Source organism: Zosterops lateralis (assembly GCF_965231275.1).
Source record: "Zosterops lateralis genome assembly, chromosome: 5".
NCBI classification, from domain to species: domain Eukaryota; kingdom Metazoa; phylum Chordata; class Aves; order Passeriformes; family Zosteropidae; genus Zosterops; species Zosterops lateralis.
Genome location: NC_139766.1, coordinates 71316401 through 71331754, shown reverse-complemented (window position 1 = coordinate 71331754; position 15354 = coordinate 71316401). Strand labels below are relative to the sequence as shown.

Below are 15354 nucleotides of genomic sequence, written 5' to 3'. Positions count from 1 at the left end.
GAATTTGGTCCCTGAAACCCCAGCCTGGACTCCCCCTTGGAGTCCCAAGCGTGATGTCAGGACAGGCTGGAGAGCCAGTGGTGTTGAGACATGAGATAAGGAGGGGGACAGAGCCCATCCAGGATACCCCAGCACCCCATGAACACTCCAAGGACCCCACTGTCGTGCCCCTCTCTCTGCTGCTTCCTGCCCAGCCCCGGGGGCTGCAGAGGAGGAGCCTGGACACTGCTTCTTCTCCCAAACCACATCCATGGATGTTGCCAGCACTGTCCGCAGCTGAGCATGGCGGGAGAGAGGCGCCAGAGAGCAAAAGGCAAAGACTCGCCAGCAACAGTGCGTTTACTTCCACTCCAGGGCAAGCCAGACCAACGTTACAGGCACACCCTCCATGCATCCACCCAGCAGTAAGGCACTTTTGACAACGTATATAACATTTTTCCCAGCTGCAGCTGCCATCCCCGGGGTGTCCGTGCCTGCAGCCTCAGCGCAGTGTCACCAGCTCCTCGGCAGACGTGGGGTGAATGGCAACGGTGTTGTCCAGGTCGGCCTTGGTGGCCCCCATTTTGATGGCCACAGCAAAGCCCTGCAGCATCTCGTCACAGCCCAGCCCCTGCATGTGCAATCCCACCACCTTTGGAGAAGAAGTGAGAGGCCAGGTGGAACCGAGAATCCAGGGTGAACTCTAGGGCTCGGTGCTGGGGGAGCTGGAACCCAGCCCGAGAGCTGACCACACGGGGACAAGAGGTCAGCCAGCCGTGGTCCCCAGGGAACCTCCACTGACCTTCTCCTCCTTGCCAGCACACACCAGCTTCATGACACACTTCACCTTCCTCTGGGTGACAGCATGGTACAGGGGAGTGAAGGATGTGTTGTAGATCTTTATGTTGTCCTTCCCATGTATGGCCACGGCCTCCTCTGTAGCAGAAGCCATGGCACAGGGATCAGAGGGAGGCACATGGGGCATTTAGAGGAGCCAAAGCCTCCTCTCCTTTAGTCAAGGCTCACTTGCTGGAGATCATAACATCTTGAGCATCAAAGCAGCAAGCTCTGAGCCAGTGCCCACAGCCCCTTCACCCCCTCAGGCGCCGTCTGTGCCCACCTTCAGTGAGCCCCACGGTGCCAATGGGCGGGTGGCTGAAAACCACCGTGGGGATATTCTCGTAGTCCAGCCGGGAGTCCTGCTTGCCCTCGAAGAGCCTGTGGGCCAGTCTCCTGCCGGCTGCAATGGCCACTGCGGGGAGGGACAGGAGCCTGAGCCACGGCAGGGTGTGGCACCGAGGGGCTGTGCAGGGAAGGGGACACGGCTGCAGTACCTGGGGTGAGGAGGGCTTTCCCACAGATATCCCCAATGGCATAGATCCCTTTCCTGGTGGTGTTCTGGTACTCATCCACAACTACATGGCCCATGGGGTCCACCTGCACGCCCTGCCATGGGAAACAGCAGCCACGTAAGCTCCAGGAGGGATGGGACAGCCCATGGGGCACCACTGCTGGTGGCCACGGCATTCCCAGGAGGGGGGCAAGTTGTGGGAACACCATCCTGTGACAGGCTCTGGAGACCCAAGGGAACCCCAAATCCCCGTGGGACAGCCAGAGACCCGTGGGCATCCCCCCCCAGCACGGAAGGGACACGCTGCCATCTCACCACTTGGTCCAGGCACAGCCCGTCGGAGTTGGGCTGGCGCCCCACAGCCCACAGCAGGCAGTCCACGTCCCGGATCACCCCCTCCGTCGGCTTGTGGCCGGGTACCGCTGAGCTCACTGTCACATCCAGCAGCCCACCGGGTGACTTAGTGACCCCCTTGACCTGAGGGGAACAATAGCAGCAAGGGAAGGGGCAGGTGGCTTTTGTCTTGTAACAAGTGACGGCAGCCCTGCTGCAGAAGCAGGGATGTGGCCAAAACCATTGCTCAGCAAGCAGCACCCAAAATGGCAGCTTTCCCCCAGCCCTGCCTTTGCAGGAGGGATGGGACAAGCTGCAGGGCTGCTCTGTGCTTTCCCACCTGTGTGTGCTTCCAGACATCCACCCCGGTGTTCTCCAGCTCCTGGGTGCAGTTTGAGCTGATCAGGGAGTCAAAGGTTCGCAGGACCTAGGCAATGATGCCCCCAACCCTGTCAGATAAGGGTCTGCAGGCAAAGGCACCACCTGGAACCCTGTCCAGCAGCATTTCCCTGCTCCCAGAACCCAAGAGGTTTGGGCTGCTTCCGGTTAAGAAACTTCTCTGTTTGTTTCTTCGCTATTTTCTTTTCTTTTCTTCCTCTTTTCAAGTCGTGACTTGAAATAAAGCTCAAGGGAATGGACTGGTGACACATGTGGCTGCAGGAACTCTGGGCACGTGGGTGGGGACTGCGTTTTAGCAGGAGCTGACAACCAGCAAGGCCTGTTGGGCTGGGCTGTGACAGCGGGGGACAGGTGGTGGCAGTACCTTGTCGTGGCGGATGAGCAGGGACGACTTGGAGCCCAGCGTGGAGAGGATCCCCGCGATCTCCACCGCGATGTATCCGGCCCCGACGATGACGCTGCGCCTGCGGGGAAGCGACGGTGCCGTGGGCAGGCGCCCGGAGCTGGCGCCGGTGGCTGCGGGGGACGAACCCCACCGTACCTGGGCAGCTCCTCCAGCTCAAAGAAGCCGTCACTGGTCATCCCCAGACTGGCACCTGCAAAGCAGAGACCCTTTTGCACCCTGTCCCCCTTCCCCTTCCAAAGCCTGCTTTGCTTTGGCAGACCTCTCCGTAGCCTGGGGGATTTCATCGGGCTCACCAGGAATTTCACTGTCGGGAGGGACGACGGGACGCCCCCCCGTGGCAATGAGGATGTGAGGAGCCGTGTACTTCTTCCCATCCACCTCGATGGTTGGCTCGGGATCAGCGGTGAACTTCCCATAGCCGCGGATTATGTCAATGTGAGCCTTAGGGATACAGTTATGGGGTTAACAGCGGGATGAGGCATGAGAGACAGCTAATGGAGCCAGGGCTTCCACAGCTGGAGGACGGCCATTAAGGCTGGAAAAGGGGCTAAAAATCCGCCACTTTTGCCACTCGGATTGCAGGATAAACACATCCCATGCTCACCTTCCTAACATTGTTCTCATAGATGTCATTGAGGCGCCGCACGTACGCGTCACGCTTCTCCTTGATGGTCCTGGAACAGAGCAGGGAATGCCATCACTGCCAGCAGAGGAACCTCACAGAGTTTGGGAAGAACCTGGCACTCAGTGTCATGGTCCAGTTGACCGGGTGGTGGTCGGTCAAAGGTTAGACTCCATGATCTCAGAGGTCTTTTCCAACTTTAATGATTCTGTGAACTCCACCCTTCTGGCACGTGGCAGCCATGCCACAGAATAAACAGCTCCCTGTGACCCTTTCCCCACCAAAGCAAGATTTCTGTGCCTGCCTTCCCTGCATTTGACTTTTCCAGAGTCTCTTCCCACAGCCAGCTTGGCACCCTGTTCTCCAAAATGCAGCAGCAAAGCTGGCCCTGTAACCAGCTCTGCACAACCCATGGGAGCCTGGAAATGGGCAGGGACCCTCTGAAGTGGACAGTGGGCTGCTCCCCATGGGACATTCACTGGGAGATGCTGGTTTCCAACTGGCCCTTTCCATTCTTACCTCCAGTTGAACTTGACACCTGGTGTTTCAAAGCCATAGTCAGCATGATCGTGGATAAACTCTGCGTGCACCGCCGTGTTCCACATCACCTGCCCACACACAAACTTTGGGTTGGCTCAGGAAGACTACTTTGATTCTGGGAAAACACCTGCCAGGCTTCCTGATTCCTGCCCTTTGCCTGGAGCACCCATGGGCCACAGGAGTGCCCACGGCATCCCAATGGCTCAACACGCTCCGAGGCTCTGGTTCCTCCCCACACCCTTTGCCAGCACCTCCCTGGGATTTGGCAGGCACCACTCCAGACACAACCCGTGCTGCCGGAGCCCGTGGCAGAACAGCCTTACCTTCTTTGGCACGCACCCAACATTGACCTGGGGGGAATAAGAGCAAGTCTCAGTGTCAAGGCCCAGTTTTCCAAAGGCAATGCTCCAAAGAGCATCCCACATCAGGCTGGCGCCGCATCTCAGCTCTCTGCTCAGGAAAACAAAGGCAGGATTACGGGTTCCTGGTAAAAGAGGGGTGTAACCGCCTCGGGAGATTAAAGGTCTTGCGGTTTGCCCGTTTTCCTTCACTTCCTTGAAAGAGAATAGGGAAGGTGAAGCCTTCAAACACAGGTTTTTTTCCATTGATACTCTAAAAATTATTTACTAGAGAAAGGTGTTTCCCATCCCTTGCCTGTACTTGTGGGAATATGGTATTTTTTCTAGCAGAATGCACTTAGGGCATAAAACTAGAGCCTGTCCCTGGCTTATCTGAGGAATCAGTTTGTTTTTTGGCTTTTTACCAGCTCACCGTGCTCTTGAATTCTGCTTTACCGCCTTGAAGTTGTGCTACACAGATCCAGGATCCATCGGCATCCTGTCACTTCCCTGAAAACCGCTTAGAAACGGCCAGGAAGGAGCTAGAGGATATGGGGGATTGGGATCCGTCCTGCTTCAGCCTGACAAGGCACAACGCCCGGATCCCGGGAAGGCGATTGTATCTCTCCGACTTACCGCAATGCGACCCTCCCCGGGGGCTCCGCCACCATCCCGGGGTGGTGGGGGACAGCTCGGGGACACCGGCCCCGCGCCGCTCGTCCCCCGCCCGCTCCCTCCCCGCCCTGGGTGCGGGTCCAGCCGCAAGTGACTCACGCAGGTGCCGCCGAGGCGCAGCGGCTCCACCAGCGCGACCCGGGCGCCGAGCTCGGCCGCCCGCCGGGCCCCTGCCAGGCCCCCGGAGCCGCCGCCCAGCACCAGCAGCTCGTACGCGGCCGCCGCCATCGCTGCAGGCTCGGTCTGGCCCCGCCGCCTCGTCCCGGGACTGCCCCTGGAACCGCCCCTGGAACCGCCCCCGGAACCGCCCCCGGAACCGCCCCCGGCCCTGCACGACACGACGAGTTGGGGCTGACAACAGCGAGTTTATTGGTTCAGGTACAGCGAGGAGGATTGCAAGCACTTCCAGGACAAATATACAGAGGGAAAGGGGAGGGGGGGAATAACAAAAGAGGAAAAAAATTAAACAAAATACCCCAAAACAACAACAACAAAACAAAAAAAACCAAAACAAAACAAAACAAAAAAAAGGGGCAGGATCAGCACAGAATGGGAATATGGGAATAGAGCTAAAAAGGGAACGCTTGAACGCTTTCATCTGGGTTATGACAACATACTCCCAAGCAGGAATCACTTCCTTTCTCCAGTTAAGTTGAGCGGTCTTTCCAATAAAATAAAAAGTGGTGGGGGATGAAGTTAGTGTGCACTTCCCTGGAAAACAAACTCTAATTCATGCCAGTTAAACACTAGAACTAAAAATGTACGAAGAAGCCTCAGAGGAGATGAAGTGTTGTTAAAGAGTTACCTTTTCCTCTCTGAACAGTCCAGAAGGAAAACAATGACTACAAATACAGCAGGCAAACTGACTTTCGGGCTGATGGGCTTGGGAGAGAGAGAGAGAGAGTGTCGTAAGGAATTCAGTCTCAAGTTGTGCTAAATGCTCTTCGTCCTCTGTATGGCACATTTTGGTCCATGATGGGGATTTGAGTTGAGACGAACCCTGATTTCTTACAGAAACGTGTAAATATTGTTGCTTTTTTAAAATGCCAGGTGTACTTCCTTCTACAAAGGTTGGGAGAGGTTTATAGGAAGTAGTCTGGGGTACGACGAGTAACATGAGGCTCTCCACGACGAGGTGCTGGGTCAAACTGGAGGCTGCAGGAAAGAAAAAGGGATCACTTACCCTCCTCCACAAGTCATTTTCCAGTGCCACCATAAATAGCAGGCTTGTTCTCCTGCTGCTAGCGCTCTACTCACCCCAGCTGCTTCCACATAAAACATCCCAAGCCCCAAAACAAGAATTCATGGGAGTTAAAACTCATCAGAGTGACCCAGCAGCCTGTCACTGCTTTCTCATGGAAGCAGCTGAAAGCACAGTTCAGTCCCTCTCCCCCATCTTACAAAGCTCAGTGCTACCAAGATGAAAACAAATACACAAATCCATGTGTTTTCACTCTCTCCATCAAGCTCAGGCAGTAAAGAAATTGAAGTGCAAAAGCTCCAACCCTCCAGACAGCCAGGAAGAGGAGCTTTTAGGAGCTTAATTCAATCACTTCTTTTAAGGCAGAGCACACATTAATTCCAGAATGGTCTGAGCTGGCTTTTCGTGGAAGAACCCCTTTGGGAATGATCAGCCACTCTTCACAGAGCCCAGGCGAGCCAGGATACTCACAAGGAATATTTTAAAGTGTCATCTAGTTCCATGATAGCAGCCTGGTTCCCACAGCGGTAGCAGTAATTGGGGGCACTGAAGATGGTCACCACATTCCGGTCGTGGCACCAGTTATAACCCTGCCAGGCAGAGAGAGAAAAAAGAAAGGTCTCTGTTAAACCTCAGCCCAACCAAAGTTCCTCTTCAGGCCTGAAACTCTCTGAGGCACTTTTGAAACTGGAGATTTCCGGAAGTATTTCCAACTGACTTAGTTTCATTTCAAAACACGTGCTTTACCACAAGAAGCAGCAGCAGGTACCTGGCAAAACCAGCACCAAGCAGCCTACAGGAGATCATCCACTCTGCACTTGTAAATTATGGATCGTACTACTAAAAAGCCTTGGGAGTTTTAGGGATGCCTTCGGCTTTCATCCACCACAAGTGACAATTTGCCTGCTGGATGCCACTGACTTCTGACACACAGCTCTGCTGAAGGGATCTACCTGCACTAGATTTTAAAAATGCATCTGCTCCATTGACCCACCTGGCGTTTTTCCAGCAAGACATCCAAGAATAGCCTGTCGACAGCTAGAAATGGCATAATCCCTGTCACACTTGACTGCTGAGCACTGTGGGACAGGCTGTCGGATGTAGCAGCAGTCAAAGCAAGAGCAAGCCAGCACCTAAGAAGATTATTCCTGCTACAAACAGGGTGTGGCACGGCCCCTTTGGCAATTTACTGGGAGGGGGATATTTGCTTGGAAAGGGCAGAACATCCCCTTATTTAGGCTGCAGGTCAAAGCATGTAATTTTATGTTGTTGTTTTCACGTGACTAAAGCCTCTCTTTGGTGCTGCCCTGCCTCAGATTCAGGTGTCAACAAACCCTTGAGTGGAAGGTGTCCCAGAGGAGACCCCTGTGCTGTTGTGTCCCTGGCTAGCAGAGTGCCTGCCCTACCTCCATGACCAGCTGGTGAGCACGGGAGACCAGCGTGAGCCCGTTGGCATGGTTGAAGGTTTCGGAAATGTCCTGCCCAAAGGTGTATCCAGCACCACGTGGAGAAATGCCCCAGCCGCCACGGTCATCTGGGTCCGACCACAGCAGGTCACACATCGGACCCTGGGAAAACGTTCAAAGTTCTTTGTTACATCACTGCCAAGATGCCTCAACACGTTTTATTTACAGTAGCGAGACTGCCAGCACACCAAGGCACGAGAGGAGTTTACTGAACACACATCTGCGAGCCCCAGCCACTCCCAACACCACTTCCAGCTGCCCCCGGAGCTCCAAGTGTGGTTTTTCAGTCCAGATTGCAGGCCCCAGGAAGCTCTAACAAGGTGAAACACCATAGGAGGCTGGGCTGGCTGGGCAGGAAGGATGGTGACACAGTGTGGCTTCACATGGTGGTTGTCAGCTCACAACCACATAAGTGATGAGGCTGAAGATAGTAAACACTCTCCCCTGCCAAATCCTGCTCTCTGAGTCAAACTGAAAGGCCAAAAATCCCACAATTCTGGGGAAAACAACTGTGAAACCCCCACAGCTCTCCTTACGTAGGCTGCTGTAATCAAAGCACACTGACTTATGTGTGTTTTGGCCAAATGTTCATCTGCTCTAGCCCCTGGAAACGCCATAATCCACATGTGTTCAAATGGACTGCAGTGTGAGAAAACATTTGCATCTTCCACCAGCAGACATGTAAGTTTTTGAAGCATTTCCTTTCCTATTACCTCGTGTGGAACTTCCTGCAGGCGGTCCAGAGCCCTGATATGATCCAGTGTATCTATGGATGGAGAGAGGCCACCATGGAGGCAGAATATCTGTCCAAGAAAAAAAAGAGCAATGCATTAAGAGCATGGTGTTAAGGGAAGAATTATCTCCAAACCAGCTAAGTTTAATGCTGATAACACTCATCACAACTCCAGTCACCTCGCTTTGGATCATAAGTTAAAGGAGCTTGTCTGGGACTGTTCCTGTAGATGTCAGGCAACACAGCCTGCAGAAATCTATGGAAGGGAGGGTTTTCCTCATGGCAGACTCACCTGGCCGTCTACTAGGGCTGTGAGTGGAAGGTAATCAAACAGGTCTGTGAAGTACTTCCAGACGTTGGCGTTGCCGTACTTGCGCAGGCACTCGTCGTAGAAGCCGTACACCTGTGTGATCTGCCGGCTCTCGTGGTTGCCCCTCAGGATGGTGATGCGCTCCGGGTACCGCACCTGGGGGAGAGAACGCTCCCTCAGCACGGGCACGGAAACAAACAGCCATGGAATACCACAGGCAGCAGCCAGGCGCTCTGCTCCCAGCACATGCCCACTGACACGGATCCATTTACACCCTTGGCTCCAGCCAACGGCGGCGTCACCGGGAGGAGAAAACTGTTCCAGAGAAAACTGTTCTCAGCTCCCAGGTTTTGCCCCCAATCTCCCAAGCCGTACCTTCAACGCCACCAGGAGAGTCACCGTCTCCACCGAGTAATAGCCTCTGTCCACATAGTCTCCCATGAACAGGTAGTTTGTGTCTGGAGACTTCCCACCAATCCTGAAGAGCTCCATAAGGTCGTGGAACTGCCCGTGGACATCCCCGCAGACGGTGACGGGGCAGCGTACCTCCTGCACATTTGATTCTTTTGTCAGGATTTCCTTAGCCTGAGGAGGAAAGCACATTTAGGACAAAAAGGTCAGAAGCTTCTCCAGAAGCAGGTGATGTTATTCTGTTGCATTCCCCACTGGAAACCCCAGTTTCATCCTCACTGCTCAAGCTGACCACTGGAAAAACAGTTTGGTGGTCAGCACGGACAAGGGGTGTTTCCCAAATTCCAGCACATGGATTTACAGGCTTACTACAGTGAGGCCAGATTCCCTTGCCCAGGGCACATTTCGCCTGCTCGAATTCCAATCCTCTTCCAAGCACAATAGTTTAGCAGCTTCCACAGGCAAGTCCCATACAACTGGAAAGCAAAGACAGAGGCAATGGGAACATACGGAGGCACAACCAGCTTCCCTGGCTGTACCCAGCTGGCAACAAAACGACCACAGATGGAGGGAAGGCATCCCTGGATTTAGTCATCTCTTCTTCCACACCCAGCAGTTCCTCTGCTAATTACAACTGTGCAATGCAGCCTATCTGCACCACCTTACTATCCTTATCAAACACCGGGTTTGTTGTGCTACCTCCAGCTCACTGACTGATGCTGATCAGTGCTCCAGGCACATCTGAGGCACAGGGAACACCCACAGGAGGCTCCATCTGATCGGAACAAAAGGGCTGGAAGATCACCAACACTGAGCAGTCACCACCAGGTGATGATCTGGGTATTTCCTGCCATATCCCTTAGCTCAGGATGAGCTAAGGCTCATCCTGTGCTGCCAGAAGGGCTTCCCAAGGATACCCTCTGTGGCCTTCCTGAGGATGCCTGCCTTCCCATTCCAATGTTTGCTGCCTTGCCTCCTTTAGGAAAGACATGTATTTGGAAGGAGCAGCTAAACCCCAAGCAGTTTGGGCAGTCTGGACTGCATCCAGCATGGTCTCTGCACGTAACCTAACCTGAGGGATCCCTGAAGTCACATCCTGTCCATGGACCTGATGACATGGGCTCTGCCTTGCACTCCTAGCATGGCTGGGAACTGCTGAACGTGTTGTATTTGAGTGCAGTAGTAGCACTAAAATTCTGCTCACACATCTTTAAAAGCATTTATAGCACCTTCTGAGAGCTTCCACCCTCTGGGAGAGACAAATATAAACCCACAAAACAGCTGCTCTGTATGTTCTGACTGTTGCACAAAGCAACAGGCAGGGGTTTGTTCCAAGCTGGAGCTCAGCAGGGCTCCTTTGCCACAGCAACAGGGCAAATAGGCTCCCTTTAAATCTACCCTAGAAGGGGGGCCAGCCCACGAACTGAAATGGTGGTGCCAGGAGAATCCAGAAGTTTCCCCTGATGAGGAAGAAGGAGCTGGCAGGTGACGAGGAGCAGCTCCTTGTGCTGCCAACCAGCTGTTCCCCTGCAGTCCATTTTAGCTCACCCTGTGGACACTCATCTGTGCACGTGGACAGATCCAGTCTGTCATTTTAACTCTGCAGAGCTGGTTGAGATCAGGCTCAGGAGTCCCTGTCTGCCCTCACATGATGATTTTCTAATGCAGAATGAGACTTCCAAATCCTTCACCATCAATAAGAACACCCCAGAAAAGCAGTGACTAACCAGTGCATCTGCCTGCAGTGTGAACACTGAAATCAAATGACTTAAAATAAAAAGCACTATTACAAAGCAAAAATAAAAACCTCTGATGCAAGCAGCCTGCCTGGCATCATCAGCACTTACTTAATCCAGGAGACTAATAAATAACTATGACTTAAAAGTCAAAATTTAGCTACCTTTGTTGCTGAAAACGGTGACTAATGGAATCAGCTTCCTGTGCATTTGTCCCACTTGTGCTGGATGAAAACCATATCCAGGTCAGGATAAAAAGCAGCAGCTTTTAGGTGTTTTTATTAAATAAACCTCCCTTGTATCAAACAAACCAAACCAACGGTGGCCACGTCTGTGCTCCAAGAGCCTTTGAAGAGCAGCAGCCTGTCTGCTGGCTGTGAGCTTGTCCATCACCCCAGCTCCTTGCGTGCTCCTGAAGAGCTTTGGAGAAACTCCACTCCTTCTGGAAGATTCATTCCCTCTCCTCGGTCTGACCCAGAGAGGCTCGTTCCCTGGGGATCTGAAGCCAGGCACGGAGTTTGGGATCAAAAGTCACCTGAACCTTCGTCCCACCAATCCCCACAGACCAAATACCAACAGGTGGGCTGAGGATATTAAACGTCAGGGAGCCAGGCTGGAACGAGAACCAGCCCAGTGAGATGGAGGCCAGAGTGATGGCAGGGATGGAGCTGTCTCACCCTTCAGGAATAAAGCAGCAGCCTCTACTGAGGGGCCCAGGAGTTCCAGAGATACCTGAACCAGCCCCCCCCCCCCTTCCCCCAGATGAGCATCACCAACAGAGAAATAAAACGTTCCCCGCCACAACACAACACTGGGAATGTCATGCAATGGGACTGTGTCCCCTCTTACACCTCCAGAGAACAGGGAGAGGAAGGAGAAGCTACAAGGAGATGGTGATGCTTGTTTAATTTAGGAGACAGCCTCTTCCTTTGCCTTCTATGGCCCATCTCATCACCTTTGTGAAAAACCCTTTTGCCTGGATTGGGCAGGACAGCTCTCAGCCCCCTCTCCTGTACCCCAAACATGCAGTGATCAGAATTAATCCTCCTATCAGCCTCTGAATTTCTTCAGGATTTGAGCTAATTTTTATTTTACACACCAACACAATGGGAACAACGTTACCACGTTGAGAAGCAGCATCTCCAGCACCTGCAAGAGCCACACGGGGCTGAGCAGCTGCCTGAGGATGGTGTCACTGGGCAGGTGAGGACAGAATGGCACTTCCACAACTTTTAATAGTGCAGAATCACAAGGCAGCTCTCACTGTGTCAAATCCCTCCCTCATCACTGTCCACTGTGCCAGTACTTAAAACCAACAATGACCCACACAGGTGACTCTGGGAATTTGCTGGGTTTTTTTTTTTTTTTTTTTGTTTGTTTTTTTTTTTTCCCCACTTCATTTTGATTTTTTGTTTTAGTACTGAGTTCCTCCACAAACTGAAACCTGAGGCAAAAGGTACTACTGTGCTGGCCCTCTTTGCAATCAGCCCCAAAACCAGGAGTGCTGAGAAGTTTTCAGAATCTCCTTTTGTGGAGAAAAGGATTTCTACAAGTACAATTTCAAGGAAACCAACTAAACCAGCTTTGTGGCAGGGCTGTACACCCAGAGATTTTTTGTAAGCTCCTCTCCAGGGTGACAGAACCACTCCCCAAAACTTAAACAAGCCAAGTCAGTGCAGGACACAGTGTTTCCTTCATGCCTCAGTTGTCCCCATCAGTTTCCAGCAGCCTGGAAGAAGGAGGTGCTGTGACAGATGACACACCCACCTGTCACCTGCCTCCTGAAGGACAAACACCATCCCCACCTCCAGCTGAGCTTTCCTATCCAGCTTCTCCCTGTTCCCTGTGTGTTCAGCCACAATCTGCTGGCATCATCCAGCTCCCCAAAACACAGCAGCCACAACCCCAGCTTCCCAAACAAAACTGATGGAGCTCCGGAGAAAGAGTCACAAAACAAAGGGACAGCCCCAGCACAGGATTAAAAAATGAAAAGGGAGAAGACTACAGAAGCTGTGTGGGGGTTAGGGAGACACCAGGATCACTGCCGGAACAATATGCCAAGGGAAATCCTCCCTTGGTCAGGGACTGCAGTGTGGAGGGAATGTCCACCACAAAGAGCTATTGGACCCAGCACAACCCTAAGGACCTTCCTCCTGATGGGAAAAAAAGGCTCTTGCCAGACTCTGCTAAACAAATCCCACCAGGCATTTGCCAAGGCCTGCCCAAACCACGGTCCGAAATAGCCGACAGTGTCCTTTATCCGACCATTTCTCGTTCTATTTCGGTCCCCCCATCGGCCTGTGAGCCCGTCTGGGTCTCACCTCTGCCCCCTCTGCTTCCCGCGATCCCCCCTCGGGAGGCGGAGGGTTTCCCCGCTAACCTGGGGTGGATTTTCCAGCACGTTGTGCAGGACACCAGGACGCCGGACACCCCCCAGACACCGCCCCGGCCTCCCAGGGCTGGACACTCCGATAGCGGCAACCTGGTCACCCCATGTCCAATCCCACAGAAACCGCGCCAGTCATCCAACGCCGGATATCCCACAGGCACCATCCTGCTCTCCCAAAGCCCACAGGCACCGGCCGCTCTCCCAGTGCCGAATATCGCACAGGAACCACCCGCTCTTCCATTGCCCGATTTCCCACCAGGCGCATCCCTGCCTCCCAAAGCCCGATATCCCACAGGCACCACGCCCGGGATTCCAGAGGCACCACCCCGCCGCCCAATGCCCGACATCCCCCCGGCCACATCCCAGTCTCCCGACGCCGGATGTGCCACAGGCACCATCCCGCCCTCCCAACGTCCGGGCCCCGCACTCACCTTCTCGCAGAGGCTGCGGACCTGGCTCTCGCTCAGCTGCCGACACTCGTTCAGCTGCTCGATCCACTGGTCCAGCTCCTTGGCGAAGCCCTTCTCCTCCATGGCGGGGGGGGCCGGGCGGGCCCCCCGAGGCCCGGGCCCGCCTGTGGGTGCCGGCGGCGGCGGCCGGGGACGCGCGGCCCGCTCGGGTCTGTTCCGCTCCGCGTAATGGCGGCGCCCCCCACCTGCCGCGGCTGCTGCGCACTTCCGGCCACGCCCACAAACGCGAGCGGCGCGCGCCGACGCTTCCGGCGCGCCGAGGGCGCCTCACAGCCACGCCCCCTCCCTCAGGCCACGCCCCGGAGGCCCCCGCCCCTTTCCCCAGGCCCCCGCCCCCTTACCTAAAGACCACGCCCCCTCGCGGTCCGTGAGGCGATGGCGGCTGAGCCCGGCTGTGTCAGCCCCGGGTCGGAGCGCCCGGCACAACCTGCGCTCTTCTCTCCCGGGGAAAATGGACCAAATGCTCCCTTCCCTCTAAGGAAAAAGGATAAATTCACAAGGTTTTGCACCCGCTGTGGGTGTCGAGTCGCACGATTTGACAGCAGGGCCCGGGAATGTGACAATCCCTGTCTGCCTTTCAGTAAATGCGCGTTATTAATTCGTTTCATCATACTCCCGTGAAATACTGTGGAGCAATATCAAAGCTGGGGCACGTGTACGGTGATGTACCAAATATGACACATGATTAGTGAATATAAGCAGTAAAAATTAATACATTTGCTTACAATCTGGCACTCTATTCGTCTTTCCCTCAGCATTAAACTGTGGTGGACCTGCACAAATTTCTACCCACTGCTCCTTATTTATCTCCTTCAGACTTGTTCTACCGTCTCCTCTATACCCAAATGGAGCAGAAATATAATGATACTGATGTGATAACTGAGGCTATGACACTGCCCAGCCCAGGCAGTAAGGACTGGGATTTTAGGAGAGCCTTGACAGGAAACTTTCCTGGGATTTTCAGCAGGATAAGATAGATCAAGTCCGTGTGGGGTGTTCTTTCATGTCAGATGGGAAGGCTGAGGTTTGCTGAGGTGCTGCTCAGGGTGTCCTGCCAGGAACACTGATACTGGGCACAGTTCTCTTAATCTCCTCTGGGTAAAACACACGGATTTGTGGACTTCACCCTGAGGCGAGGGGAAAAAAATAAAGGATTCAAAACATCCCATCCCTGAAGTGAATTTTCTAACTAAAAATACAGCTAGCAAAGTAAAAGAGAGCAATTCATATAAAATACAACTTTGTAGCTGCTGTTCTAGATGACAATCACTCACCATTCCACTTCCCAGGAAAGAGAGCTGCCAGGAGCTGTTCACACTCCTCTGGATGTTTTATTTGCTGATTTGTTTGCCAGATGATAATTTTTAACCATATTGCCCATGTTTGTGACACAGCAGCAGAGAACAGCTGTGGGGTAAGGCAAACCCTTCCTCGTGGCAGTGGACAATAAATCTTCCCACCTCGGAGCTTCCCAAGGACAGCAGGCACCCCGTGCCTTCAGGAGCACACGGGAGAGCAGCACATCCCATAAAAATCATCCCTGGCTTGTCCAAAACGACCCAAAAAAAGCAGCCGGAGCCAGGAGCATCCTCAGAGAAACAGGACATGATTTATTGGAAAGAGGGAGCTCTTGGGATGAGTCGTGGATTTTCCTGCAGAGGAGTGGCAGGCACAGAGCCTGCGGAATCTCCCGGCAGCAGTGGGGGACATTCATCAGGCTCCCTGGCAGGGAAAACTGACAAGCCTCACTGAGAGGGAATTAATGAAGGCAGGATTTTCCACCACTTTCTCTAAAATCTCATCATTTCTGTGCTAGAGCCTTCTAAAAAGGCAATGCTGGCGAAGGGGCATAAAAGGCTACTGTATTAAAAAATACATTAGTGTTGTCTGTGTAACATTAAAACCCCCCCATGTGGTACCTTGCTTTCTTATTTTGTGATTTTTCCACAGAAACTTGGCTTTTTTGGGGTGTGACACAAAACACAGGACAAACAG

General features: G+C 53.5%; 2 protein-coding genes across 3 annotated transcripts; both read right to left on the bottom strand.

The window, feature by feature from the left end:
* Window positions 1-321: 321 nt before the first annotated feature.
* On the bottom strand, window positions 322-4886 carry GSR (glutathione-disulfide reductase). Of its 2 annotated transcripts, XM_083861577.1 has the most exons (13): window positions 4743-4886; window positions 3954-3980; window positions 3610-3698; window positions 3073-3142; window positions 2762-2909; window positions 2604-2658; window positions 2427-2526; window positions 2004-2090; window positions 1646-1807; window positions 1314-1425; window positions 1100-1231; window positions 782-915; window positions 322-631 (listed from the first exon to the last, which is right to left on the bottom strand). In XM_083861577.1, the coding sequence occupies exons 1-13, from the start codon at window positions 4869-4871 to the stop codon at window positions 482-484; spliced, it is 1395 nt and encodes a 464-aa protein (XP_083717703.1). In that variant the 5' UTR covers window positions 4872-4886; the 3' UTR covers window positions 322-481. The 2 variants fall into 2 exon arrangements, with proteins under 2 accessions (XP_083717703.1, XP_083717702.1); XM_083861576.1 differs by lacking the exon at window positions 4743-4886 and having other exon boundaries at window positions 3954-4635.
* Window positions 4887-4988: 102 nt separating this feature from the next.
* PPP2CB (protein phosphatase 2 catalytic subunit beta) lies at window positions 4989-13491 on the bottom strand. Its single transcript, XM_083861578.1, has 7 exons — window positions 13321-13491; window positions 8729-8938; window positions 8336-8509; window positions 8024-8113; window positions 7251-7412; window positions 6316-6434; window positions 4989-5798 (listed from the first exon to the last, which is right to left on the bottom strand). Exons 1-7 carry the CDS (start codon window positions 13420-13422, stop codon window positions 5726-5728), a joined length of 930 nt encoding a protein of 309 aa, XP_083717704.1. The 5' UTR covers window positions 13423-13491; the 3' UTR covers window positions 4989-5725.
* Window positions 13492-15354: the final 1863 nt, after the last annotated feature.

Excerpts from the sequence above, each read along its gene's own strand:
- GSR (XM_083861576.1), bottom strand. The coding sequence starts at position 4,235 with ATGGAAAAAAACCTGTGTTTGAAGGCTTCACCTTCCCTATTCTCTTTC. Across the intron at positions 2,910-3,072 it reads ATGAGAACAATGTTAGGAAG|GCTCACATTGACATAATCCG; the intron begins GTGAGCATGGGA and ends TGTATCCCTAAG. Across the intron at positions 2,091-2,426 it reads TGCTCATCCGCCACGACAAG|GTCCTGCGAACCTTTGACTC; the intron begins GTACTGCCACCA and ends ATCATTGCCTAG.
- PPP2CB (XM_083861578.1), bottom strand. The coding sequence starts at position 13,422 with ATGGAGGAGAAGGGCTTCGCCAAGGAGCTGGACCAGTGGATCGAGCAG. Across the intron at positions 8,510-8,728 it reads CTCTCCTGGTGGCGTTGAAG|GTGCGGTACCCGGAGCGCAT; the intron begins GTACGGCTTGGG and ends TCTCTCCCCCAG. Across the intron at positions 6,435-7,250 it reads CTCACCAGCTGGTCATGGAG|GGTTATAACTGGTGCCACGA; the intron begins GTAGGGCAGGCA and ends TCTGCCTGGCAG.